Source organism: Numida meleagris, chromosome 4 (assembly GCF_002078875.1).
Source record: "Numida meleagris isolate 19003 breed g44 Domestic line chromosome 4, NumMel1.0, whole genome shotgun sequence".
Taxonomy (NCBI): Eukaryota; Metazoa; Chordata; class Aves; order Galliformes; family Numididae; genus Numida; species Numida meleagris.
The window spans coordinates 10,194,525-10,220,234 of NC_034412.1; the positions used below are offsets into that span (position 1 = coordinate 10,194,525).

The 25,710-nt window shown below is 47.1% G+C and overlaps 1 protein-coding gene across 5 annotated transcripts in view; it reads left to right on the forward strand.

Annotated features, from left to right (window-relative positions):
* TP63 (tumor protein p63) overlaps positions 1 to 21,688 on the forward strand; it is an 84,184-nt gene extending 62,496 nt beyond the window's left edge. For 3 of the 5 annotated variants that reach the window (XM_021396049.1, XM_021396048.1, XM_021396051.1), the window contains 9 exons: positions 1,192 to 1,307; positions 1,646 to 1,755; positions 2,658 to 2,794; positions 3,628 to 3,710; positions 4,612 to 4,748; positions 15,312 to 15,469; positions 16,305 to 16,449; positions 17,331 to 17,424; positions 18,684 to 21,688. In XM_021396049.1, coding sequence (XP_021251724.1) covers positions 1,192 to 1,307; positions 1,646 to 1,755; positions 2,658 to 2,794; positions 3,628 to 3,710; positions 4,612 to 4,748; positions 15,312 to 15,469; positions 16,305 to 16,449; positions 17,331 to 17,424; positions 18,684 to 18,980 — 1,277 coding nt within the window. In that variant the 3' untranslated portion in view covers positions 18,981 to 21,688. Of the gene's footprint in view, positions 1 to 1,191; positions 1,308 to 1,645; positions 1,756 to 2,657; positions 2,795 to 3,627; positions 3,711 to 4,611; positions 4,749 to 8,594; positions 12,926 to 15,311; positions 15,470 to 16,304; positions 16,450 to 17,330; positions 17,425 to 18,683 lie in introns of those variants that run through there. The other 2 variants (XM_021396050.1, XM_021396052.1) reach the window with 2 other exon arrangements.

Genomic DNA, 25,710 nt, shown 5'->3' on the forward strand with positions numbered 1-25,710 from the left:
TAGTTATTCCTGTGCAAGCATGTCCTTGAGAAGAAAGTACAAAAATAAACCTCGTGCCTGCCCAGGTTGGATGGATGTCTGTCCCCGTGGCAGGCAGTGCCCTTCTGGCAGCCTTTCCACACTCTGCTTGTGTTCCCTCGATGAGAAGCAGCTGTTTCTGTGCTCAGGAATGAGCTTCCATGTCGCTGGGGCAGGGATCTAGTAACAGGATGCAATATCATCTCCAGTCCTTAATCCGCACCTCAAAGACAGAGGGGCTGTTTATCTCTAGCAGGATAACACTAAGTGCCAGCGTCAACTGCAGGCAACCTTCCTGTACGCTTAACATTATCGGTTCAGCAATCATGTTTTAATCTTGATTCTTCTCATACAAGTGAAGTAGTAGCTGTTGTAAAAATGTCATGGGGCTTTCTGCAAACTCATGAGCTGCACTCCATTTTGCTGTGGCTGCTTAAGTTCGCATAAGTTCAGATGAGCATCTGTTTAATTCTACGTGCATTATTCACCTCCTACTGTAAAAAAAAAAAAAAAAAAGCTGTGTCAGTTAGCGGGATGTTTCTGGAGCCTAGATCCCTTGGCTGGGTACAGTGTGGTCAGCAGACAAGCATAAAAACAAGCAGGGACTTGGGATACGAAAGTCAGCATGGAGTGAGAAGATTCTTTGAAATAGGCTCCTGTGTTAAAATGCTTTTGACAGAATTTGAATATTATTTGGAGAGTTTATACTTGGTTCAGTGACATACCTTTGAGGAGGAATGCAATTTAAACGCTGAATTTGTATTTTGAAACTATTTCTCCCAAAATATACTGTATTTTGAGTAAGAAATTAACAATTCAAATACAAAATGAACTCTTTGATAAACCTGAAACAGGCTTCTTTTTTCAGAACTTAACTGTGTTGTAGAAACAGTAAAGAAAAGAAAGGAAGAAGGGGAAACTTCTTTTATATATGGGAAAGGGACCTAGAAACATCATGTTCCCTGCCTTTGTTACCATAAGGAAACATGGGTGGTGTTTTTGGTTTTTGTCTGGCAGTTGAGAATTTGGGAGGAGATGTTTTAAGGGCTGGGAGGCACCCATAGACCTCTGGGACAAAGTGTGTGGGTTCCTCTTCGTTGGAAAGTCTCGCTGCCCTGCACTTCAGCTTATGTCACTGAATAATCTCTTGTTTTTGTCTCCTTGCCCTTGCAGGGCAGATCGCACCTCCTAGCCACCTGATCAGGGTGGAAGGAAACAGCCATGCCCAGTATGTAGAAGACCCCATCACTGGGAGACAGAGTGTGCTGGTCCCCTATGAGCCACCCCAGGTACGTTGTGAGCTCCGGGCTGGGGCATCCTGGCATGCAAAAGAGTTGGAGTTCAAACTGTAGCCAAAGGAGCCAAGATCTTGTACATGCCCTATCCTTATCACAGTTAATCCCTCTTCATCAGAAATGAGGGTTTTAAACACACTCCATCCCTTGAGAGTATGAGTTCTTAATTTATTATTTTTTCTAATTTAAGGAAGCCTTGTGGTGGGGAAGACTTGATGATAGCCTAGTCAGTGTACAGCTGTGGGAGTGGGAGGGACTTTCAGAGGGGCAGCTGGAAAAACCAGAGCTTTCCACTCACCATCTTTTCTGCTCATCCTCTCCATCTCATCCAGGTTGGTACAGAGTTCACAACAGTCTTGTACAACTTCATGTGTAACAGTAGCTGTGTAGGAGGGATGAACCGTCGCCCAATTCTCATCATTGTCACACTGGAAACCAGAGAGTAAGTAGTGCATCACAAATGGAACATCTTGCTTGTGAGGTGGCCTTCCGGCTCTTGTTTTACTCAGGGCAGCATTGGCAAGGTCCTTAGGGGGCAGTCTGATGTCAGGGGTCATTGAACATTTTCAAATCTTGGCAGGTAGAAGTTGCCCAGTACCTGGATATTGACCCTCACTTGGGGGGTTTGGGTTGCTCTGTGCATAGGCTGATGCAAACCATTCAGACTCTGTGCTTACCTTGCTCTTACATGAAGTAGATAAAGGGTGTTTTTGATGCAGATGGAAAGTTTCAATACATGGAAGAAGTTTAAGTCTTCTCAGTACGTGTATCTCACTTAACCCTCCTGTGAATAGCTGGATGCCCTGCTCTACATCCACTGAGCAGAGTGCTTTCGTGTCCTCTCTCTAATATAGCAAATCTCTCTGAAACTGCAAGGGAGAAGGTGGAGACCAGTGGTTAGACTTACAGAAAATAAAGCATCTACTAACTATTCTAGCTGATCACATTCAGTTTAAGTCAGATTGAAGGTTGAATTTTGATGGTCTTGAAAATCTTTTCCAACCCAAATGATTATAAGATTCCTTCAGGTCTGACTGATGTGTCATCCCTCCTGCATAGGTTCCGTTTAGGAAGATAATAGTGTGAGTCAGCACTTGAGTCAGTGTGGATAGATAATCTGAATCTGTTCACTTCTATAACTTGTGTTGAATCTGTGTTTATTTACTGAATATGTCTAAGATGAGCTACCAGGAGATGGGACTCGTTAATACTGGCCTGGAGGGAGTAAAGCAGGAGTAGATGCTAGCTTCTGACTTTGGCCTCTTGTGAGGTTGAGGGTGTGAGGGACGCTGATGGCCAGTGTCTGAGCCACCAGTTGATGTCATTTTCCACCTTTCTTCACAGTGGACAAGTCTTGGGCCGCCGATGTTTTGAAGCTCGCATTTGTGCTTGTCCAGGCAGAGACCGCAAAGCAGATGAGGACAGCATCCGCAAGCAGCAAGTTTCTGACAGCACAAAGAATGGTGATGGTACGAAACGCCGTAAGTAGCTGGCAGAGCTGGGCACATTGCAGATCACGCTGTCAGCACATGCAACCCTGGCACTTGTGCTGTGGGGATGGAGCGGTCCTGTGCATAGGCTTGGAAGCAGGAGGGCATTAGATGTCTGTTCTCACTGGGTGAATCAATCTGCAAATTGAGCTGGTGTTCACAAAATGTTTGACAGTCTGTAGTAGTGTTACAAGCAGCACTGTTTGTTCTGGCTGTAGAGGGTGACTGTATCTGACACCTTCAGGGTACCTGGATGGGACTGTAACCACTTCCAAACTGCTTGTCTGGGACTATGCTGTTGTTCCCGATGCTTCTAGCAAGTATCTTCCTGGAACAGGAATCTAGATAAAGACCCTGCATAAACCGTGCTGTGTGTCTGAGGTCCTATGGCAAGCGGCCTTTCTCTGTGCTCCATGGAGTACAACACACCCATCAGAAGCGCATAAGATGGAAACTCAATTTTGGTTTCCCATACATGCTCAGTGATAACACTGGGTTGCACAGCAAAATTTGCGAAGAGGCAAATTTTAATGAGAGACAAATTGGAGGTTTTCATTTCCACAGTGGGTTCTGCATGGTCACTTCATGTTGACGTGCCACTGTGGATTACTAATCCACCAGCGGCTCATTGCAGGTTGTCTGCTTTACTAGGCCAGGAGCTATGCACACAGTTCTGGAGTGGTTCAGGCAGAGACCTTTTCAAAGCGCTGCATGTTAACACCAGCCTTATGCTTGATGTCTCTCTTTCTCTATCTCCTTTTTTTTTTCCTTCACTGTTTGTGTTTTGCTTTTGTTTAATGGGATGATTTTTGGTTTTCTTCTAGCTTTTCGACAAGGAACTCATGGCATACAGATGACTTCTATCAAAAAAAGACGTTCTCCAGATGATGAGCTCTTATACTTGCCGGTGAGTTATCTCTGTCTTTGCCTTTACATTGTGTTTAGTATCCTCTTTAGTACCTTGAGACAAGTCAACTGCCCACCTAGACCTCACAGAAAGCTATATTCAGCGGCTAGGGTTGGGATGTAGAACACTTGCATTTCCCCAGAGATGCATCGATTTTTAAATGCATGTTCCAAACAAACTTTGTAAAAATAAAATCTCCTTGCCTGTTAATTGAGACTGGCTTGTGCAAAGCATATGAGAATATCCCAAGGGATAGCATCACTGTCTTGGAGACCTAACTGGGTTTCCTCCTCTGACATTTTTGAGTCTGTAATACTTGAATTTTCTTTAGGGATTATGTGCTGAATCCTGCATTCTTACCGATAAAGATAGTTGCTTCTGTGGCTTTTGTGTATTACCATTATATTGGAATGATAGAGGTGAAATACTCAGTATTAAGTATAGAAAGGCAAGAAGGTAATTGGCTGCTGAACTGCTTTCACCATAAGCCATATTTAGCCAGGTAATTCACGAATGGCAGTGTTCTTAGGGGAGAAGGGAGATCCAAACTTGACATCCAGGTTCAATACTCCTTTTTTTTCTTAAGTGGAGGTCAAGGTTCATCACCAGATTCAATTAGGACCAAAACATTGCTTTTGGTTGGTGTAGGTTTACATCAAGCTAGCTGACAGTCCCAAGATGTTCACTACCCTGCAATGTCAGATTATCAGCTCTTCAACATTTATCTGATGTACATCTAGCACAAGGCTTAGCGGTTTCACTGCTTACATGTTAAGTATAGGCAGTATTTGCATCCTGCTCTGCTTGTTTACTTGACTATATGTACAGCTCACCTAAGTGACGGTCACTTTAGATGCAGTCCCTTAAGGCTTTTTCTTTTCACCCTCTTCCTGTGATCTAGGTGAGGGGACGAGAAACGTATGAAATGCTACTGAAGATCAAAGAGTCCCTGGAACTTATGCAGTACCTTCCTCAGCACACAATTGAGACTTACCGGCAGCAGCAGCAACAGCAGCACCAGCACTTGCTCCAGAAGCAGTGAGTATGGGTGTGCTTGCAGTGAACTCTGCAGTGAGGATGATGGGGAAGGAAGAGAGAGGAGAGAGACACAGAAGGCTTCTGCACAGGTGTTTATAGGGACATGGTGCTTAACCAACAGTGTGAAAGTGCTTGTTGATCTCCTGCTCAGGGCTGGTAGAAATCGATACCAGGAAGGAAAACTTCTGTACCAGATCTTGAGAGAGTGAGTTGAAGAGCCAGATTTTGCAATGGGACAAAGCAGTCCTCCTTTCTCAAATGCAGGTCCCTTTCTACCCACTACATGCGTGTGTCCAAGCTGAGAAGCATAGAGTGGACTGTGCTGTCTTCCTGTCTTTGTGGGAATGGCAGTGAATGTGGAGCCCTCTCCACCCCTTCTCTGGGGAATCCATTGAAGCATTTTGCAAAGAGCATAGAGAGCTGGGACTGTGAGCAACAGCCTGGCCATGTGCTCGGATACTGCTGCTGCACTTGTTTGATGTTGTTGAAGGGCTGGTGACTATCTCTTGGTGGGATGTAAATATTGTAAGCTCCCTAGCTGTAACACTAGAAGCTGAAAATCATGACTGAGGGCTAAACAGTTAAAAAGTTTATCTCCGACCAATGGGTACTTCAAAGAAGGGTCCTTTGTTGGCACTTTTAAAGCATTTTTTAAACAAAACAAAAAAAGTACTCTGTGACTGGGCCTTCGTGTTGTGCATGAGCAACTTGGCATCTGGGCAGACACAGCCGCTGTCTGAACTTGGCTAGCAAGGCTCTGCCAGGATTACTTCAAGTGGTGTAAGTGGCAGGACGATGGAGAGAAGAAGGGCCAAACAAGTGTCTGGTTTCCGCCTTCCCTTCTGCTCCTAATGCTTTACAGTTACAGAGACTGAGTGAGAGAATGAGTTCCCAGACAGACCCCAAGTGGTGTCACTCATAGGCCTCGCTTCACCTGCCATATCAGGTGGCAGCACGTAGCCAGCCAGGCTGTAGGTGGCCGCCAGCGGTAGTGCTCAGCATCTTGTGCGTTCCTCCTGGTAAACTCCCGCGTCAGGAGGCTGTGGGTATATCTCATTCCCTTGCAGAGGTTAGCACAAGGCCAAGGCACCACATAAGTCCCATTTGAGCCTGTAGGGATTTATTTCAATGCCTTGGCCTTGTCTCAGGGCTTCTGCAATACCACGGCGTTGTGCCAGATCTCTGCATGTGTTTGCATTTTGACCTGTGTGTTTTTAGTGTCAGCTGGAGTCTTGAAGAGATGTTATAGCCCTGTGCTGAAATGGCTGGAGCATCCAGGGGCTCTGGGCAATTTGAGATACTTTTTAATAAAAATAAAATTCAGTCATCTGAGCTGTTTGTATATACTAATGACTTGTGTTTACTAGCTGCTAGGCATTGTGGCCTTGGTGCACTCAGCTGCACGTCTTCAAAGCTCCACCTGAACTACAGCCATTTCAGTTGAGAAGTGATTGTGTAAGCACAAACGGATGGCAGCAGATGACAGCTTTCATTTGGTGCTGACAGTTGCGTGGCCATAATTACTGTTTTCATTCTTCTATCAATAGGATGGGTTCCTGGCAACTGAAGTTGGTATTTGCTACCTTTAAGACTAGCATGCATGTGTCCTACCATTTAATTTAATGAGACTTCTTTTGGCATGTCTCCTGGCACTTGTCCAGTTATATGCTCATTTTTCTTAGCTGCTGAGTGTGCTGGGATATTGGGGAGACAGATTAACAGCTTTTAAGGATGCCGAGAACTTGGGGGGGAATTATCTTTCAGTGTTTGTCCAGAGCTACTGCAGTTATCTCTGCTGACAGCTTGCCATGAAATAGGGTCCTCTGTACTGAAATGTACTTTGAAACATTAGGTGCAGTTGGGTTCTGGTGCTTTTGCCTCCTTAATCCAGGGTATGTATTAATTTCTGAAGGAATGTGTTGAGGGCAAAGGGAAATCTGGGCTGGAGAGTCTCATAGATATAATTATACCACCCCTCAAAAACCCCACAAAGTTCCAGATCTTGATGTAAGAATAGGGAGAGAAGGCACTTTGTAGGAGCTGGCTTGGATAGGAGCAATCTTGCACAGGAGTGCATTTGGCTAACCATATGTTGTACATCTTCATCCTTTTTTGAAGGTTAGGAAGAGCAAGAATGAGAGTATTGTGGTAAAAGGTAATTTAAAAAAAAAATCTGATTTTGGAAACACTGTGTAATAGCTTTGCACATAGAGCCCAGCGTTGCATTTCACAGGCCAGCAGCGCTCTCCTACAGTTCTGTAATTAAAAAAAAGGACAAATTTGGTGATAGTCACCTTCCTGTACCACAAGACGATCAAAAAAAAATACTGCGCTGTTCCATGCTGTGCCAGACCGTATCTTTCTCTGTCTCATCTCCTCTCTGTTTGCTCCTTTGTGCATGGTTTTCTCTTACTTATTCTTATTTACTGTTATGCCAATACCTTCATGATCATAGGTGGGAAGGGGCTTTTTTTGTTCTCTGAAGTTTCTGTTCTGTTCTTCCTTTCTCACTGCCAAATCCTGTGAAGAGCAGCACACACGTTTATGTAGAAGGCTTCCTTTTCATGGTTTGCCGCTGCTGTTTAAAATCCTTCTGTCAAAGATTGGCCAGAAAATTTTTGCTTTCAAAGATACCAGAGCCCGCACTTCATACAGGGAAGGAAAGTTTCTTCAATCTTCTCCTTCAAAATGCATTTAGCATCAGTGTTCTTAAGGAATAGTGGAAAACACGTTTTAATATTCAACCAGACTTCCTGTGGTGGCTTTCACCCTGCTGGGCACTGTTCTCAGAACAGTCTGTTGGAATTGGTCATAGCATGTTAGCAGGAAGTTTGCAAAGTCTTCCAGTGGCTACTGAGGAGGTGGCTTCTATATTCCAGCAAATGTTTCTTTCGTATTAACAGGGCTGCAGCCACCAACCCAGTGGTAGCCTTTCAATCTAGAGAGCAGCACAGCTCATTACCCAAATGAGAAGGGACTAACCTTGCAAGTAAGGTGTGACAGCAAAGCTATCCAGTGTCTGGTGTGCTCCAGCTGAGACAAGAACTGTTGCTCACCATGGCGAGGAGGAGGCTGGTGGGGAAGGTATTCTATTCTATGTACCCCCACCTAATTATTCTCATTTTTACTGTGGAAGGTACAGTGGATTTCTGCATGGTTTCGTTTTGTAGTGCTGTGCTTGCACGTGCTGTGAGCTCCAGTCATTTGGATAGTGTTCTCAACTACAGCATTACCAAGATGAAAGTAAGCAAGATAAAGTGTGGGATTAGGTACGTGAAGACACTGTGCTCACTTTGCTGGCTCTGAGGGTGTGATGCATTTGTATCAAGTGGCAGCCCCAGGGACCCCTCAGCTTCAGTGCAGAGGGCACTCTGTATTCAAAAGGGGGAGTACCTGAGATCCAGTCAGTACAGCCCATTCATGCTAGGCACCATCCTCTCCCTAGCACCAGCTTCTGGTTTTTAAGTAACTGAAGTTTGAACTGTACGGAAGCTGCTTCTCTCTCCCATTTGGCTGAGTGCTTTTTTCTTCTCATATTTCTTCAGCTCATGTGAGATCTGCTGGGAACAGTATCGGGTACTGTTTGCACCCATGTGACTGGGACGCAGAAATCCAATTGCCGTATCAAATAGTTGCTTTTTCTTGCCAAGCACTCGCACCTGGGGCTTTCCAACTTCCTAAATTTGCCTGATGCATGCCCTCACTGCAGGTGCTAAGACATCAGTTTATCCTGTCTGTCAAGTCCATACTGTGATCATGAAGGTGGAAAATGGCTGTTTCTCTCTTGCTGTCTGATGAAGGGTCCTGTACATTCATCTCTTCTTTTTTCTGGTTCCTTCTCTGCAGTCTCCTTTCGGCCTGCTTCAGGAGTGAACTCGTGGACTCAAGGAGAGACTCTCCCAAACAGACCGATACCATCCTAAAACATTCCAGCCCCCCAAAACCATCAGTATACCCATAAACGGAGCTGGCGGGCTGGCTTTGCCCAGCTCGTGGGACTAGGAGCAGTGGGGCAAATATGCAGCCTGATAGCAACAGAGTACATAGTGAGAGTAATCTCCTGAAGGGACTCAAACTTTGCCAAAACAACAGACGCTTCTACAGATCTCTTAGCTGTAGCCGATGGCACTGGGAGGTCTGGAACCATGATGTTGTCTTTCTCGGTGTAACTTTTTGTTCTTGTTTTTGTAATCTCTTTCCTGTTAACTTCTGTATTTGTGAAACTCAGTAGGGTTTCTCTGAGCAGGTCTCAATTTTAAAATGCCTTGTCTTGTATAAATTTTAAAAAGTATTCATGGGCTGGGTGGGGATAGGAGGAGGGCGGGATGTTTTCAAGTCTGTGGTAATCTGTTAGGCCTGTTTTAATGCCATTTATGCAGTAATGGTGCAATTAGCTGAAGTATCTGTACTGCTGGACAGAGGGAGGTAGTAACTACATTGGCACTAATTAAGTCATTTTTCCCCTTTAGAAGTACCCTCTAGTTTGGTGTTATGAATTGTTTCCCTCTATTTCTAATAATAAAAGGTCTGATCTAGAACAGATAAAAATTACAGGGAGGACTGGATGACTCTGTCAGACTTAGCACGAAACTTCTGGGCTTAGTCCAGATGTGCTGAATTAGAAAGCTCCTTCCTGGCTCTTGTGAGCTCAGTCCAAGTGCGCAAGGTGAAGGTGGAGTCTTGCTGTGTAATGACATCCATGTGTACCCAGTGTCCCTGTCCCTTTGTGGCTGAGGGTGTAGAGGGCAGTCTGCCCAAATCTGCTCATTGCCCAACCTGTGGAAAGCTTGCCAGAAGGTCAGAGCTCGCCCCTTTCCGTGTGGACTTCAAGCAGTTACTAGATGTTCTTTTGTAGTATTCATTAAGCTTACTACATGGTACCCTTTGCTACAGTCTGCAGCTCAAAGGAGAGCAGTGCCAGCATCTGTTAGAGATGGCTCAGCCTGCTCGCCTTAAGCCATGCCCACTTTATCCAGTAATCCTGCAATCAGTAGCCACTGTTTTCATTTAGTGTGTCCATAAAGTGGACAGGCTTAGCAATTCCTGCACAGGAGACCCTTTTTCAACAAGGACTTGTAAACCTTCAGACTGCTTGTGTCAAATCTACCTCTGAAAGGTGTTTGAATGGGACTTGACAGGGTTTGTGTCCTTTAGAAGCTTCATGTCTAAGTGCCAAACCCAGATCATCACAAAGGAAGAATGATGAACGGGCAAGTAAAACATGCCATGGATTTAAACTGGCATTGCTGAATGTGGCTCTGGGAGCAGGTACTGGAGATGAGAGAGGAGCTGTGGAGATGCCTGCTGTGGCTTATCTTTACATTAAAAATGGCCCCTAATGCTGATAGAAACGTGTCCTTCAGCCCACGTTCTCAGGCAGTAGCATCTCATCTGGGGAACCCTCTGGTGTTCATGGCTGTGGAAAGTAGAAATGTGGAGGAAAAAAAAGCTTCCTGAGGGGTGCACTGGGAAAGGAGTTTCCTGCACGCTGATGTTTGTCCACATCAGTGGTGGTCATGGAGCAGAGCTTGGATGCAGGTGCCAGGGACCAGCTGCCCAAGGGAACTGTGAGCTGGGGGCTGAATCAGTACTAATGGGGACCTGTGTTCCTGCAGCTCTGCACTGGATTTACTTGAGGCAGGTGCATACCCACCACTGATACAGTTCTGGTTAGGCACAGCCTGAAGAAAAGATGCCTTTCAAATGCAGAGCAGGGCTCCTGGCCACCCACAAAGAAAGAGAAGGCCTGATGCAGTGGGAGATCGCTTATCTCTGAGCATCTCATCATCTGCTTCCAGGCAGCCGAGCTGTGATCTAAGCAGGTGATGACTCGCTCCAAAATCTCTTTTAAGAGCTGTATTCCATCTCTGGATATCTCCTTTGTTGTCTTAATGAGCCTTCTTCTACCATAAGAGTGTGGGGGAGAGCTGATGCAGAAGAGCCCCAAAAAAGTGATTAAATATAAATAATAACTAAACACCAGCAGTGACTATTCATACAGTTGCACTTCTACCATTGTTCCTTATATAAAATCAGTCAAATCAAGTGCCTCTTCACTTTGTCTGAGAACTCCAGGAAGTACTTCAAGATCACAGAAAAGATAACTTTTGCTCTGTGCCTATTTATTTGGTGCAAGAAAGGCACCAGTTAGCTCTCACACAGGGAAAGGATCTGAACTGCAAATGCAGCCCAAATGTGGGAATGGCCTTAGCAATGTTGGTCTGTCGTTCCAAGACAGGTTCGTTACATTGGTTCTGCCAGCCTATGAATGGCAATGTGGAAACACTGGGATGAGGTAAATGCTGGGATGGGAGTACCTAATGCGTAGCAAGAGCTCTGCTTTAAGGCCTGCCTGCTAGCAAGTTTGAGGAGGCGAACCATCAGAAGGTATGAGGTACTCACAGCCTGCCATCAGGAGATCCCAGCTCATGCTCCATTCATTGTTTGGTCTGGCCCGTGGGAAGACTCCTGCACCACTGTGGGCAATACAAATACAGTGCCTGGGACTCGCACGAAACAAGGAAGTGAATTAGTTGGATCCCACTGTCCTCTGGAAAGGCTCTCCTGTTTGTACTCCTTAGAAGAGGATCACTGTGAAGATGGTCTTAATGGTGACTCGATTTGCTCTCCAGCTACGAGGTGATTATCTTAGAAGGTGCAGCTTTTTCCATCATAATGCCTGGAACTGGAAGTAGTTGAAATCACTTCTCTGTCTGTCCTCTGCAGCTAAACAAAAGAACAAAACCCTTTTCCAAGCCAGCTGTCTTTTTGATTTTTTTCATCTTTTACTTCAGAAAAGTAAGCCTTTCAAGGAATAACCAGTTAATACTGGGCCTTGTCAGTCAGGTCAGGTTAGTCTTTGTCAACTAGTTAATGGATATCCACTTACAGCTGTATTCCTTGAAGAGCATATTGCATCCATTGCTTACATTGGGAAATTCCCAAACTTGAAATCTAAAGGGAATTACTAGCTCCACCCTTGTCCGTGTTGTAGCTGCTGTCTACCTTGTGACAGAGCTTCTCCTTTCCATGCCCTCAGTTGGTTACCAAGCATGCAAACCAGTTTTGTGGTTGAAAAGATGTGCTATTGGTTGCTCTAGAACTGCACTTTTTTGAGATTTGAGAAGCAAGGGTATCTGCTTTGTAGTGTTTCATGAGCCTTGTAAATGGGAGAGTGCAAATGAGCATCTGTGTTATTTGTGTCACTATTAGACATGTTGACATCCCAAGGTTATGCAACCCAGTGGGGGATCCCTACTTGAAAAAAAAAATGTTATTGGGCACACAAACCATATATGAATTTGGGGTGTAATTCTTCTGTCCTTGATGTGGTCAACATAAGGAAAAGCAGGCCCAGAACTGGGCAACCTCAACTACAGTCTCTGCATTGTGAATAGCTCTTCAGGGACAGCAAATTGTAGGTACTGGGGCTGGGGTGAATTCTTACTCTCCAACTCTGAGCTGTCCTTCTCTTGCACTTACTGAAACTTTGTCATTTACATTAATGCTGCTTACCTTATGGTGTGCTTATCTAAAGTTGGTGAGGACTCCTAGGACCTGTCTACTGAATCAGATAATTGGTCTATCCAAGCAGTTTCCTACCTCTGGTAAAGGGCTGATAACCACTGAGCTGGGAAAACACAGAATTATATAAGGTAACCTGTGAACTGAACTGTGCTTAATATGTGGGAGAGTAAGTTCCTTCCTGACCTCTTGAGATGATCAGTATATGCCTTGAAGCATGAGAGTTGATTGCCCTCATATGAGCTTGCATAACTACAAACCTTACTGGATAAATAATTACCTTGCCACTTGAAGAGAGAAAAATCGGTTGCAGAATGTGACTCAGTGCCTTTTGTATCAGACTGTTCCAAGAAGTATAATAGTCTCTTAATTGAAGTCCTTATACCTTGATATTAAAATGCATTTCATTGGCGTTGATATCAAAGAAATGTTAATGCTCCTACTTCTAATCTTTCTTGAGATGTAGTAAGTGTGATTTTAATGAAAATCACTGTGCATGACATTCTTATAATATCTATTTTTAAAAAAAAGAAAAAAGCAATATATGAATCCACAAACACCATGTAGTCTGTGTGTTTAATACCAAAAACATTTTCTTGTGTTTCTAAGGCTATTGCTATATTGATGTGTGACGTTAATTTTGAATAAAATTTTGCATCTTGGTTTATCTTGGGACTCTTCTTTGGGTAGATGGCTTTCTTTAGAACTTTCACATCTGCTAGCGTGACTGAATAATTTAATTGAAAATTATTATGGGTACGAAAAAACCACTTTTGTTTCTTTCCTGTTTTCTTTTTTTTTTGCTTGGGTTTGATTGTCTTCATAGAGCTAATCTTGATTCTTTAAAGTACAAATGAGGTAAGAGTGGAGGCTGTAAGTGGAAGTATGCATTTGCTTTATGTAGCATAGGGTGCTTTGAGTTGGCCTTTGTTTGCTTTTTTTCCCTGGTGTTCTGTAGGAACCCTACTAATTTTAATGAGATCACTGTTGGTGGCATAGAGAGCACAGTTAGGCCTGTTACTGACCTCCTTGGAGAATCTTGTTTTGTACCAACAGACAAAAAAGTGTATAGAATCGTGAGCTCTCTAAATAAAACCTGCCCTGAACTTAAATAGTAAAAAGAAATCTCTTGGGAAGTCTCTGATTTGATTTGGAGTTCTACTATGGGGGCTCTTGTACGCGATGACTTCCTCACTTGCATATCATGCAGACTTTGCACTAAGGGAGTACTTGGGTGTATTAACTTCAGCTGAAGCTTAGGCTGGGTTCCTGAAGTTGTGAAATAGAACTGTTAATTCTAGTCCTAAATCCAGAGGCCTCTTGAGTTAAGGATGGTGTCCGTCTGACTTGAATTTTACAGCTTGCCTCAACTTTATAATCGGTGAACTGAAACCTCTGATCTGAATGGTTCCCTCCGCTCTCAAAAGTTGGGCCTGAACTTCATGGCTCAGTTTCACTTCCCCTTGGGAGTTGCTGCTGTCATTAATATTAATTTGTGAAGCTTCTTGTGCTTTCTACTTCCTTGAGTCTATGAAGTTTGCTGGATCTTGTCCTGCATCTTCACTGCCGAAGGACAGTTCACACCCTTCTGTACCTCCTGTAATTGTGTAATTAGGTAACATTTTTTTCATGGCCTTAGATATTCTAGCCTGTTAGCATAGATGTTTCTCCACCCAACATCACAAGCTTTAAAAGTGCAGGAAGCTAGAGACACTGTAATTGTATGAGACTTGACCTTGAGTGCTGAAGGTTTTAATAAATTACCCAGGAATAAGCCTTTTCTTTCCTTTACACTTTACTTATTGTAAGCAGTAACTATTCCCTTTGCATAGAAGGAAAGCCAGTTCCCAGGAATTGGTGTGTAGCCAGTTAAACCCAGACAAACAAGTTTCCCGATGGGAAATAAGAGGGAATGTGCCCTTTCACATGCACTGTGGCTGAATGAGCACCGATCTCCGGCGGGATTGCGAGGGTATGTCATGTTTGGGAAGTGTGCCTGCTTCCTGAGTGTCTTTGCCCAGTCTTGCGAATGCCCTTGGTGTGCAATGGGAGAACCTGCTCGTATGGCACGGCAGCGCTCTGCCAAGCGTGCTGGTGGGCCCGCTTTAATGATCGTGTTCTGCACATTCCAGCTAAGACCCAATTCAGGATGGGCTGCCACAGCTGTAACCCAAGCTGGGAGCTGGGCTGCTGTTTGTAAGCAGCCCCAGGGACTGCTCACGAGGTGGGACTGCAGCCCTGTTGGGGCTGGGGAGGGAGGAGCTTGCCAGCAAGCCTCTGGCCCTGTTCATGGGTATGCTGCATGGAGTCTGGGGCTGTCTGGGCTTGAGGGAGGTCAGCGCTGTTGTTGAATGGTTGCAGGAACCTGATACTCTCCACAAGCAGCCTGCAGGGTTTGGAGGCCAAGTTCTCTTTAACACCAACAAAAGCTGCGTCTCAGCATCTTGTTCTTTGAAGTGTGGGGAGTCTGTCTTGTGCAAAGAGCCTCTGCTTTCTATATGTACACGTGGTAGTGGCATGATTATGTGAATGACTATTACTTTTGGGGAAAACAAGGTGATAATGCTTCCTGCTCTGAAAATTGTGTCTGAAATCAGATTTTAGGGGTAGATAGGATGGCATGAGATAGCTTTCTCAGTTCTTTTTCTCATGAAAAAGCATTTGACCACAGAGAGCTTAGCATGGAAATATGTTTTTCCAAGTTTTGGCAACTGTTGGCTGGCTTTGCATATGTTCTCTTTAGCAGAAAAAGCTATACGGGAACGTTTTCCTTAAAGAAAAAATCAGAACCAAAAGCAGAGCTGCTCTTTTTCCTTCAGTATTTTACTATTTTGTACTTTAAATCCCCAGAACGTCTGGGAAGTTTCTTAGTTCTTGCTGATTCTCCCTCCAACGACCTTTATCTGTGGCTCTCCCATGGTGTTGGCAATTTCACTAGCAGTAGCTCAGCGCTGCCTCAAACAGAAAGATGTATTCCCTTGGATGTGCGCTCTTAACCCAATGCTGTGATTCCTATTGTAATACCTCTTTGTTTTGCAGGACCTCCATACAGTCACAGTCATCCTATGGCTCCAACTCGCCACCACTCAGCAAGATGAACAGCATGAACAAACTGCCCTCGGTCAGCCAGCTCATAAACCCCCAGCAGCGCAACGCACTGACCCCAACCACCATCCCCGACGGCATGGGAACAAACAGTAAGAATCCCTTCCTGCTCTTTATCCTGCTCTTTGCATGTTCCCTACTAATCTGGGGAAGTAGACCCAGCATCTCTGAGGTGCTGTTGTGCCACAGGGCAAATCACCTGCCTTTTCCAGGCTTCAGCATCCTGCTCTGAGCCTTGCAGGGTTGACAGAGCCCCTTCCCAATGCAAATCTGTCTGGCTGAACTGCTGTCTGTCTTTCAAGGCTTGTTTCATCTTCCTTTCCCAGCAGAGGAGTTGGAAATGTTGGCAAACTTTTTCCCTCGTTTCAATTAAGGCACTTCTTAGTTTCAGAGGAAATATCTGCAGCTCGCAGCTCTGTAACCTGCTTCCTCCTGGCTGCTGAAGAGTGCTCAGCAGTCCTGTAAATCCAGGATGACAGACATGGTTCTGGGGTCTGAGATGCTTTTTTTTTTATTTCGAAAGTGCTGGGCTCTTGCCCGCACCTGTTGCTGATCCCCTTTGGGTGCCCAGTGTCTCTGGAAACAAAGCTGTTTGGCTTCTGTATTGGGTTACTCTGCTGGCTCAGTTCCGCTCCTTTCCTGCAGCAGGGAAAGATGAGATGCCCACAGCTCACTGAGGTTTGTTACTGAGCCTGTTTGCAAGGGAAGGTGATGCAGAGGCAATGCTGCCAGCAGTAGCTTCAGTGAGAGGAGAGCAGCAGGACTGTATGTCATCTGGTCTTTGTGCAGTCACTGAGGCCTTAAATTTCTCGTGAGCCTGCTTTGCAAGGGTTCAAGGCTGCTTGGGCTGTGATTGTGCTGTGCTGGGGGTGAAGCAGGGTGCAGGGGTGCTTCGATAACAATGTGCTTCCTCCTTCTCTCCTCTAGTTCCCATGATGGGCACCCACATGGCCATGACCAGCGACATGAATGGCCTCAGCCCCACGCAGGCGCTGCCTCCTCCCCTCTCCATGCCTTCAACGTCCCACTGCACTCCCCCTCCTCCATACCCCACAGACTGCAGCATTGTCAGGTGAGCAGAAGCAGGCTGCACATTTCCTGCCTTTGGGGAGCAGAAGCCTCGTGCTGGGAACCTGAAGGGCCCTGCCGGGCTCCCCACCCTGTTCTCCTGGAGCACTGGATCTGGTGGCTTTGGCAGTCCTGAGGCTGGCACCCTCTGGGCATCCAAGCCTCAAACCCCCACCTCTGAGCAGCTGAGAGAAACAGGGACAGAAGGACTGCAAGAAAGCCAAGGGAAGCAGCATCTGCTGGACTGGTGGAGCTGAGGGCACCCTGCAGTAAGACAGGGGGTCTTGCAGATGTTTTTACTGACGCTAGTATTTTTTTCTCCTGTGTTCATGCAGTAAGCTGTGACTGGGGTCAGAAGTACAACCAGCCTCCCTACTGATGTGGCCCCTTTTGCCCTCCATTAAGTCAAACAGGTTGAAAGATGCTCCCCATGATCCTTTTTGCTTAGAGAGGAATATGCTGATGTTAAGTACTTTGGGTGCATGATGTATCTGAGCCCCAAACCAACCGCTTTGGTGATGCCCTCTGTCTATGTGATGTGCCGCCGTGGGCTCAGCCACCTTCTGGGTGAAGTGAGCGGGCAGGAAGGGCCGTATGAGCCTTCCTGCCCCAAGATCTGGGCTGCAGCATCAGCTTTTGACTACTGCAAGGTGCTGTCACGAGGGTTGTCTGCGAGGCAGCAAGCTTGAAGGACTCCCTCATTCATTTGATATGGCAGCAATGTGGCTTGCTGGCCTGGGGTGCCTTGGAGAAGGTCAAGCAAAGGGTAAAAGCTTCATCTCCTGTTGCTGCAGGTTGGCTGTGTGTTTGGTTTTTCTGTGGTTTGGGCTGTTGCAGCCAGGGTGATCCTTTTTTCTCTCTCCTTCCTTCCTTCATCCTCTGCAGCTTCTTAGCGAGGTTGGGCTGCTCATCCTGTGTGGATTATTTCACGACCCAAGGGCTGACCACCATCTATCAGATTGAGCATTACTCCATGGATGTAAGTAACTCCTCACCATTTCCTTTATTTGCACTCTTGGCCCTGATGTAGGAACAAGTCAGAAATCCAGACTCGGTATTTTATTTTATTTTTGATAATTCGTTGGATTTAAGGCTGTTGCACACCAGGGAAGACTTACTGGCAGGTAAAAAGAGGCTGGACGCAGTGCCAGCACTAGTGTTGTAACTGCCTTGCCTAGCACGGAGAGAGTATCTCTTCCTCCCTTCTGCTGTCCTTTTTAGCCCCCAGAGTGGCCCCAGCCCACACGCCTGTTAATTCTGCAAGGCTTGGTTTCAGTTTACACCACCCTGAAACACCTCACTCGCCTGCAGACAAGTAGGCTGTCCAGAAGTGGTCTGCATTTTTCTCTCCCTGCTCCTGTTCTCTGGCCTTGCCTTAACAATCTTCCCTTGCCACTGGCATCTCAGCCCAGCTCTCCTTTCTCTTGCATGGCTCTTGCTGCAGGGCTGCTTCCTCCTCTCCTGCGCCACTGCTCTCTGGAGAGCTGGCCCTCCCATTTCTGCCCCAAGACTTTGCAAGGCTGTGATGCTTCCTAGACTGGGCTGCCTGCCTTCTGCTGGTGCTCTAATTAGAAAAGCTGACCTAAATTAACCAAAGCTGGTTGCTAATTTTTTATTTCAAAAGCCAATATCACTTTTCCCAGAGTTAGGTAATGCTGCACTCGGGGAATGTACCTGTAGAGAATACGGTGCCTCAAAGTCCAGATATTTCTTTACGTTTAGGTTTCTGTCTTAAATTTTGGGTTTGTTCAAGTAATTAAGGCAGTTTCGATAGAGTCAGACCCAGAGCTTTGAATACCGGAGCCCAAACTTTTTAATGGTAAAATCCTTTTGCAGGCTTTGAAATAAACACTGGAGTTTTCAAAGCTGTTGAACTTCTGCAGTCCAGCATCCCCTCCCCCACCACAGACAACCCGCAGAACTCTCCACAGTGTTTTGGAGGCCTACAGCCCAGTTAAACTTGTAGCTTTAGGTCATCATACCTTATGCATGAATGTGGCACTTTAGAATGGACCTTGGGTCATTGGTCCTCGCTGCCTCTCAGCTCCATGTGCTTGTTCAGAAGTGGTGAGCCAGCAAACTACCGCCTTCAGGATTGGTGGCTTCCATAGCGCATCGCAGCCACCAGGGGTTAACCATAAGCATTTGCAGAGTGGCCCAGAGGCTGCTTCTGCCGGAGTCCAGACCCTCCGCATTGCCCAGGGACTGCCCCGTTAAGCCCCGCTCCTTGCCTTGCAGGATCTGGTGAGCCTCAAGATCCCGGAGCAGTTCCGCCATGCCATCTGGAAGGGCATCCTGGACCACCGGCAGCTCCATGACTTCTCCTCTCCTCCCCACCTCCTGCGTACCCCCAGCGGTGCCTCCACCGTCAGCGTGGGCTCCAGCGAAACCCGGGGGGAGCGGGTCATCGATGCGGTCCGCTTCACTCTCCGCCAGACCATTTCCTTCCCGCCCCGCGACGAGTGGAACGACTTCAACTTCGACATGGATGCCCGGCGCAACAAACAGCAACGCATCAAGGAGGAAGGGGAGTGAGCCCCACGAACATCGCTCCACCCCGCCTCGGACACGAACTGCTCAGCCCTTCCTTTGTCTTCCTTCTGCTACCGCATCCCTGGATGGAGGGCGGCGGGAGCCTCCTTGCTCGCTCACGCTACTTATGCCCTTGATGTTGTCTAGGTCACGTTCCTGGACCACGATCTCCATCCCAGCTCTTGCGACAGAAGGAGCTGAGCGAAGGGGGACGGCGGGTGGTATTTCCTCTAAAGGTGTTGGCCTTCGTAAGAAGGTGTTGTTCTTGTTTCGTGGTTTCCTTTTTTTTGGGGGGGAGAGGGCTTCTTTCCTTGACTTTCCAACCCTCGTACACCTTGTGAGTGTCCTGACCTGCAAGCTGTCTCTCTCATCCAGCAATCCCACTTTGAAAAGCGGGATGGTGTTAGAATAAGTTCTAAAAAGCCCAAAAAAAAGAAAAAATAGTTCAAAAAAGAAAAGACCGAAGTCGCTAAACCCCAAACTGACAGTTCATCCAAAAAACCAAACGGGAATTGGTCTGCTGAACATTGCACTTAAACAGCCTCTTCCCACAGAGCTCAGTGCTCTGTTCATGTGTAATATTCTCCAGCGGAGACAGCACGTGCACTTTGCTGGACAGGCCAGCGCTTACGACCACCTGCAATCCACTTTTCCCTATTCCTGTGTGTTCTACAGGAAAAAAAATAAATCTCTGCTGTCTTCTCATCTTGAATGTAGACTTCCTTGCATTTCCTGGTTTGCTTATTTCAGGATATAAATACAAATACAGCCATCGGTGATTCAGATTGTCCCCCACCCAACCTACACCACCCTGTACTGCTACTGACATTTAAGCTAGAGAATTAGGCTTTGCAACGTACGCCGCCCGGTTAGTTTAGCAGAAGGATTTGCCTGCTCGTCCTCCAGTTGAACAGAGGACAAAACAGGAGCTGCACGCTGATTGCAGGCCTTCGGCCACCTTCAACCCAGGCAATCCTTCATGGAGACCGCGTTAGATTGGTTTCCTGCCAGTTAAAGGTAGAGCTGTCCTTAGCGATGCCTGCAATAGGCTGGAGTCTGTTTTGTTGCTGGTGACTAAGTGATCAGCAACTAGAAGTGGAGAGTTAATAAATATATGTATCTTTTCTAACAGCCTTGGAACAAGCACCAGTTCTTTGGTGCTGCTACTGCAAAAAGTCCTGTTTACATGAACTGAAATGATTTTTCTGTTTTTCTTCATTGGTTAAACAGCAGCTGTGCTCTGAGGCATTTCCTCTCTGACTGCCAGTGATACTGTGGACAAGCAACTGAACAGAGTACGTGTTTTCACATTTATATTGGCCAAGGTAGTGAGGCTGACGTATGGAAACAAATCTAAAGAGGCTCAGCTAAGCGCGGCTGCTTTCAAGTTGGCTTTTACTGCTAACAGTAAGTCTGACGGTTGTTGCTTGGTTGGTTCTTTAATGGAGAAAGATAGAAAAAGCAGCTTTTACATAACTTGTCCTCTTACCTTGCTGCCACCAACGACTCTGGTTTCAGTGCAGTGGCTTTTTTCTGGGCCCTGCTGTGTGCCTCTACATGGATGTAACACGGTTAGCGTCCCCCTCCATCTGTCCCTTGTGCCAGGTTGCATTCAAAGACTGCCTTTTGGTAACTGTGCAAGCCTATTTTGGATAGCTCCAAACGGTAATGCAAGATGGTTACCCTGTAAAGTGTGTGTATATATATTTTTTTTGTATGTGTAATTTGTTTCCTACAGCATAACGTGCCATTTTTTTTTTATTTCTTCTTGGGCTACCGGGTGTGACAGAACCACAATAAAATGTTTTTTGTTTTTGTTCTGGTTTTTTTTTTAATTATTATTTTTATGCAGAATGCTTACAGTATACCTTGTAACAAATGACTTGTCACTGGACAAATATATTTGTATTTTTCATACTGAGATTCCTGTGTTACTTTGCAGTTGAGGGGAAGGGGCAGGTAGCGAGAGCCTGTTTTATCACTTTGGTTTGTAACACTTCAAAGAGCAGCGTCCTAGATTTCAAAGTATTTAACGTGCTCAGTGTGAGAACTTAATTATGTCTTGTTTTTTTTCTAGTATGCTACAAAAGAAGCGAGTCAGCCTCCTCCTGACTCCATGCACGAATTAATTCAGCGGGGCAGTGTTAGCGCGGGGCAGTGTTAGCGCGGGTACTCTGCAAGTTCCTGCTGGGGAACGAGGTTTGTGCCCTCCGTGGTTTTGCATCTTCATTGTGTAATCCTTCTGAGCTGCTTCAGTATTGTAAAATATTGATGCAAAAAACACCTTCGTTCTAGGAACAAGCTTCTGACTACTATAAAGGTTAATGCGGTTAATGCTGTGCCCGGAGTCTGGGCACAGAATCGTCAGTATCTGCTTTTCAGTTCAGCAGTGAGATGGAGCTTTGCTGCTGCATCACTAGTGATTAAAATATATGCTGTGAAAACCTTCTTTCTGTGTACCACTATGGAGCGCACTTCTGTGTAACTGGAATCTTCAAGCGAGTTTGAGCAGCTGGAGCTTTTACCTTCCCCTGTAGAGCTGTGATTGTTGTTGTTTTGTTTGTTTTGATACATCAAAGCCTATGGGTTAATTGAGCTGACAATCTACTGATGCTTCTAGTAATGACAGTGTTTCCTCTACCAGGTCTTGTGTCTGTTTTGGAACGCCTTGTTGTTGAAGTCAATGAAAATAAAAGCCAAACTGAAAATGACACGCTGTTCCCAAGCAGCTTCTTTTCTTGCCTGTGCGCCTCCTTGGAAACGAGTGGGAGCCTTTGCTGCTTTTCCAGCTGAGCAGCTGGGGCTCAGTGTCACCTCTGCGTGCATACACTTTAATCCTTATAGATATTTGCTGGTGGCTGCTTCTGCAGTCATCGCTTGGCCCAGTGCAGGGGCCGAGGTGATGGCTTTGCGCAGTCTCATTTTAGGCCCATTAAGTTGCGCTAGGAAGGCGTCTGCCTCCCTGCAGAGACTGCGGAGAGGGAAAATTCCCTCTATGCGTACTTCCCTTGAGCTGACTTCCCCTTCTCCATTGAAAGTGGCTATGTCTGAATGCCTGAATTTTGCGCTTCGGCTTCCACTTCTTGTCTGTCTGGAGTCTTGAGTCAGATGGAGCTTCACAGTGACAGCCCAGCTCCATCAGTGGCTTCGGCACAGAGCCCATATCTCTCTCCCACAGCTTTCCTGAGGTGGTGGAAGGGCTTGGGAAGGCATCAAAAGGTCCATATAAAGATCCCCGCCACCCCTTAAACATCTCTAAAGAGGAGAACTCCATTCCTTCCCTTGGGAGTTAATGCCGCGTTAACCATTATGGGAGGAACGCCGGCCTGATTTCCTTCGTTTCTGGTTGCTGCTGCTTTTCTCCTTGGCCAGAGGGTCAGAGAAGCTCCTGCCTCCGAGAATTGCTGCCTGGAGGCATCTTTCCCTGCTTCTGCTCCGGGTTCTGCTCTGGCAGCCAGGGGGTGCTCCAATGTGGCATGAAAGCTAATAAGGTGCCCTCAAGGAGAGCAGTGCTGCCCTGAGTGTGGGAACTTGCTGGTTCAGTTCCATGCCTGAGATGGATCAGGTGAAAGAGGATTTTGGTTTCTGTGAACCAGGTAAGCTTGAACTGTGTCTGCTGTTGCTTGCAGTGGCTGTCTGCTCTGAACCGTTGTTGGATTAGTAATTTCTGCTTGTGTTACAGCAAGAGTTTATGTGCTGAGGAATCCCACTCTGCTGCTTTTCACCATCCGTATGGACTTGCTGGTGTCTTGTCTTGGGATAGTCTGATAATTCCTTCACAGGTATGAAGGTTTTCTTGTTTTTTTTCCTGCACTACCATAACCACCGCATGCCGTGGCTCTTTCGACTGTGCCACTTCCCCCATGGCTGGGGCTGCGTGCTCTCACAGGAGGTGGATGCCTACTGGCATGCTCAGCACTTGGGCTGCTACCAACCCTGACGGCATGCAAGGGAGATGCTTACATTGTCTCTTCCAACAGCCCGCAGTCGGAGGTGAGGGGCTTCCGTGCAGCTAGGGGCCTCCTTTTTTTTTTTTTTTTTTTTTTTTTTTTTTTTTTTTTTTTTTTTCCAAGTTAGAAAGAAAGAAACAGGCTGCTGCCCCGTCCGTGTCCCGCTTGCCCCGTTCTTCGCACGGGCTCTGTACCGACGCGGAGCGCTGCGGCCGGGGCACCACTGCCCTCTGCCGGGGCCGCTCCGCCCGCAGCAGCCGGGGACACCCCCCACCCTGAAGGCTGCAGCCCTGCAGGGTTCCCCCATGCAGCATCACCCCACAGCAGCGAGGCTGAAATGCACTCTACCTTCCCAGCCAGGAACTCCCACGGCAGCACCTGGCTGCAGCAGTGGTCCCTTTGCACTGTGTCCTGAGCAATGCTTTCCTGTTTGTCCTGGGGAGCCTCTGACTTGCTCCAGTTCTTCCTAAACAGCACCTTAGGGAATCTGCTGCCTTCTTCCTGTTTTCCTCCTGAAGTTGCTTTTGTTTGTTGGCAGGGCTGTTGGGTTTTGTTTACGGTTGTTTTGTGTTTGTTTTTTTTTTTTTTTTTTTTTTTCCCAAATCCATCTGATGAATTCAGCTTCTCATTCCTTGGAAATCGCCTCTGGAGACGGTGCTGAGGATTTCTACACATGCGATCCAACCTCGGGGCTGCATAGCCGTCAGCGCTGGCATTGGGTAAGAAATGTTACAACAGATCCCAGCACTCTGCAGCACGGGGCTGTTAGGAAACAAAATATTGCACAGTGCCACATGAGGAAAAAAAAAAAAAACTCCAATTAATTAAAGGTGTGGGTGGGTGCACAATTGCGTGGAATTATCTATGCGTCATGGCGAAATGTGAGATAAATGCATGGAAATGGTGTGCCAAAGAGGCAGCCAAGCAACCACTAGTGTGAGTAGGGGGGTGAGGAGAGCTTGAGGGTCACATTCAGCATGGGATGAAGTGCCCACGTGCAAGGAGCTGGGAAGGAAGGCAGTGTGTGGGAGCTTCTAGCAGCTGTGCTGTGCAGGGAAGGCTGAGGGCTTAGGGGAAAAGCGTGGTGCCCAAACCACACGCGTGCGTTGGATTTGCTCAACTGTAACAGCGGTGACTCAGGTGGAGGGGTGGCTGGATATGTCCCACCTGCCCTCACCACCCCCAAGGGAAGGGGAAGCTGTCAGCAGGTGACTGTTCAGGCACGAATGGCATGGTCTGGCCCCGGGCACTGGCGGTCTGGGGTTGTTGCAGAGGTGCCTGGGGGGGAGGAAGTTGACTCTGACTGAGATTCATGCCAGGGACAGCAGCAGGGAGCTGAGGTGGGGTGGTGGACACGTTTGTCCTGTGCAAGCTGTGTCCTCCTGTGGGGAGGGCTGTGGGGAGCGGTGAGAGCTGATTCCCTCCATCTGTCCTGCTCTGGAAGGCTGTGAGCATCCCTGCCACTGGTGCAGAATGCAATGCTGGCTGGGGAGCCAGGTGGGGCAGGGAAAAGGGCTGGGCAGCCCTGCTGTGGGTAGTGGAGGAGGGCCCTGCTTCCAACCGCAGTGGTCTATTGCTCCCATCAAGCGAAGTGATCCTCCCTGCGAAGAATGGTCAGGTGCTGGAACAGCCTCCCCAGGGCACCGGTCATAGCACTGAGCTTGGCAGAGCTCAAGAAGTGTCAGGACAAAGCACTAAGACATAGGGTTTGGATTTTAGGTGGTCCTGCGTGCAGCCAGGGGTTGGACTCCATGACACTTTTGGGTCTTTTACAGCTCAGGGTGTTCCATGATGCTAAGATTGCCAGTTCATCGTGCTACGGTGTCCCAGCAGCACGGTGACTGCTGCACAGCTTCTGAAAGAATGAAGCAAGGAACCCTGCTGGATTGTCCCCAGAACAAGAAGTATTTTGGAGGAAAGCAGCAGCGCTGGCAGCAAGCTGCATGTCAAATTTGAAGGCAGCAGGGAGAGCCCAAGGCAGCGAGCATCAACACTGCATGGAGCCAGGTCAGTGTAAGGCACTTCTGTTCCAGCAAGCAGCCCAAGCTGGCAGACCCCAGCCTCATCCCCTCCCCAACCCCTCCTGGTTCCATGGGCTGCCTGTAGGAAAGGTTTCACGTCATTTTGCACAGCTAGAATGACGGCCTCGCATCAGAGCTGCTTTCAGGATTCTTTAGAGAGGGATAAAGGGAAAAAAAAAAAAAAAAAAAAAAAAGAGTGCAGCGTGGAGCAATTGAGGGCTTTCCCTGCCCAGCCCCTGCTCTGAGGAGCTGTAGGCAGGTAACTGTCACCAGGAGCCAGATGTGAAACCACGCATCTCCTGCTGCCTCACCCAGACCCAGAAGGGATTTGTGAAAACAAAAATAAAGGGAAAATTCAGTCTCCACCCATCCACCCGCTTTGGCCGGCAGCTCGCATACAGCAATCTCCGTGCTGGCAGCACCGGTGCAGCACGCCGCCAGCTCCGAGGTGTCGAAACGAAAGGAGGTGAACAAACAACCCCAGGTGCCTGCAAGGCGCTGGTGGGTTTTGGTTTGTTTTGTTTTTTTTTTCCCTTGTTATAGCCTCCCCAGGAGCAGGCAGCTGTGCCCATGTGGCAGCTGTGGGCAGGTGGGGCTCTGGGACAGTGGGGTTGTGCAGAAGTGATGGTCATCAGCTCTCAGCAGCGTGCGGCTGTGATGGAGCAGGGCGCTGTGGGCCATACCTCCCCCCCCCCATCATTTCTCTTGCAGGTTGTGATAGGAGTGCGTCTTTCCTAATAAAATTCTTCCCCAAAGCGGGAT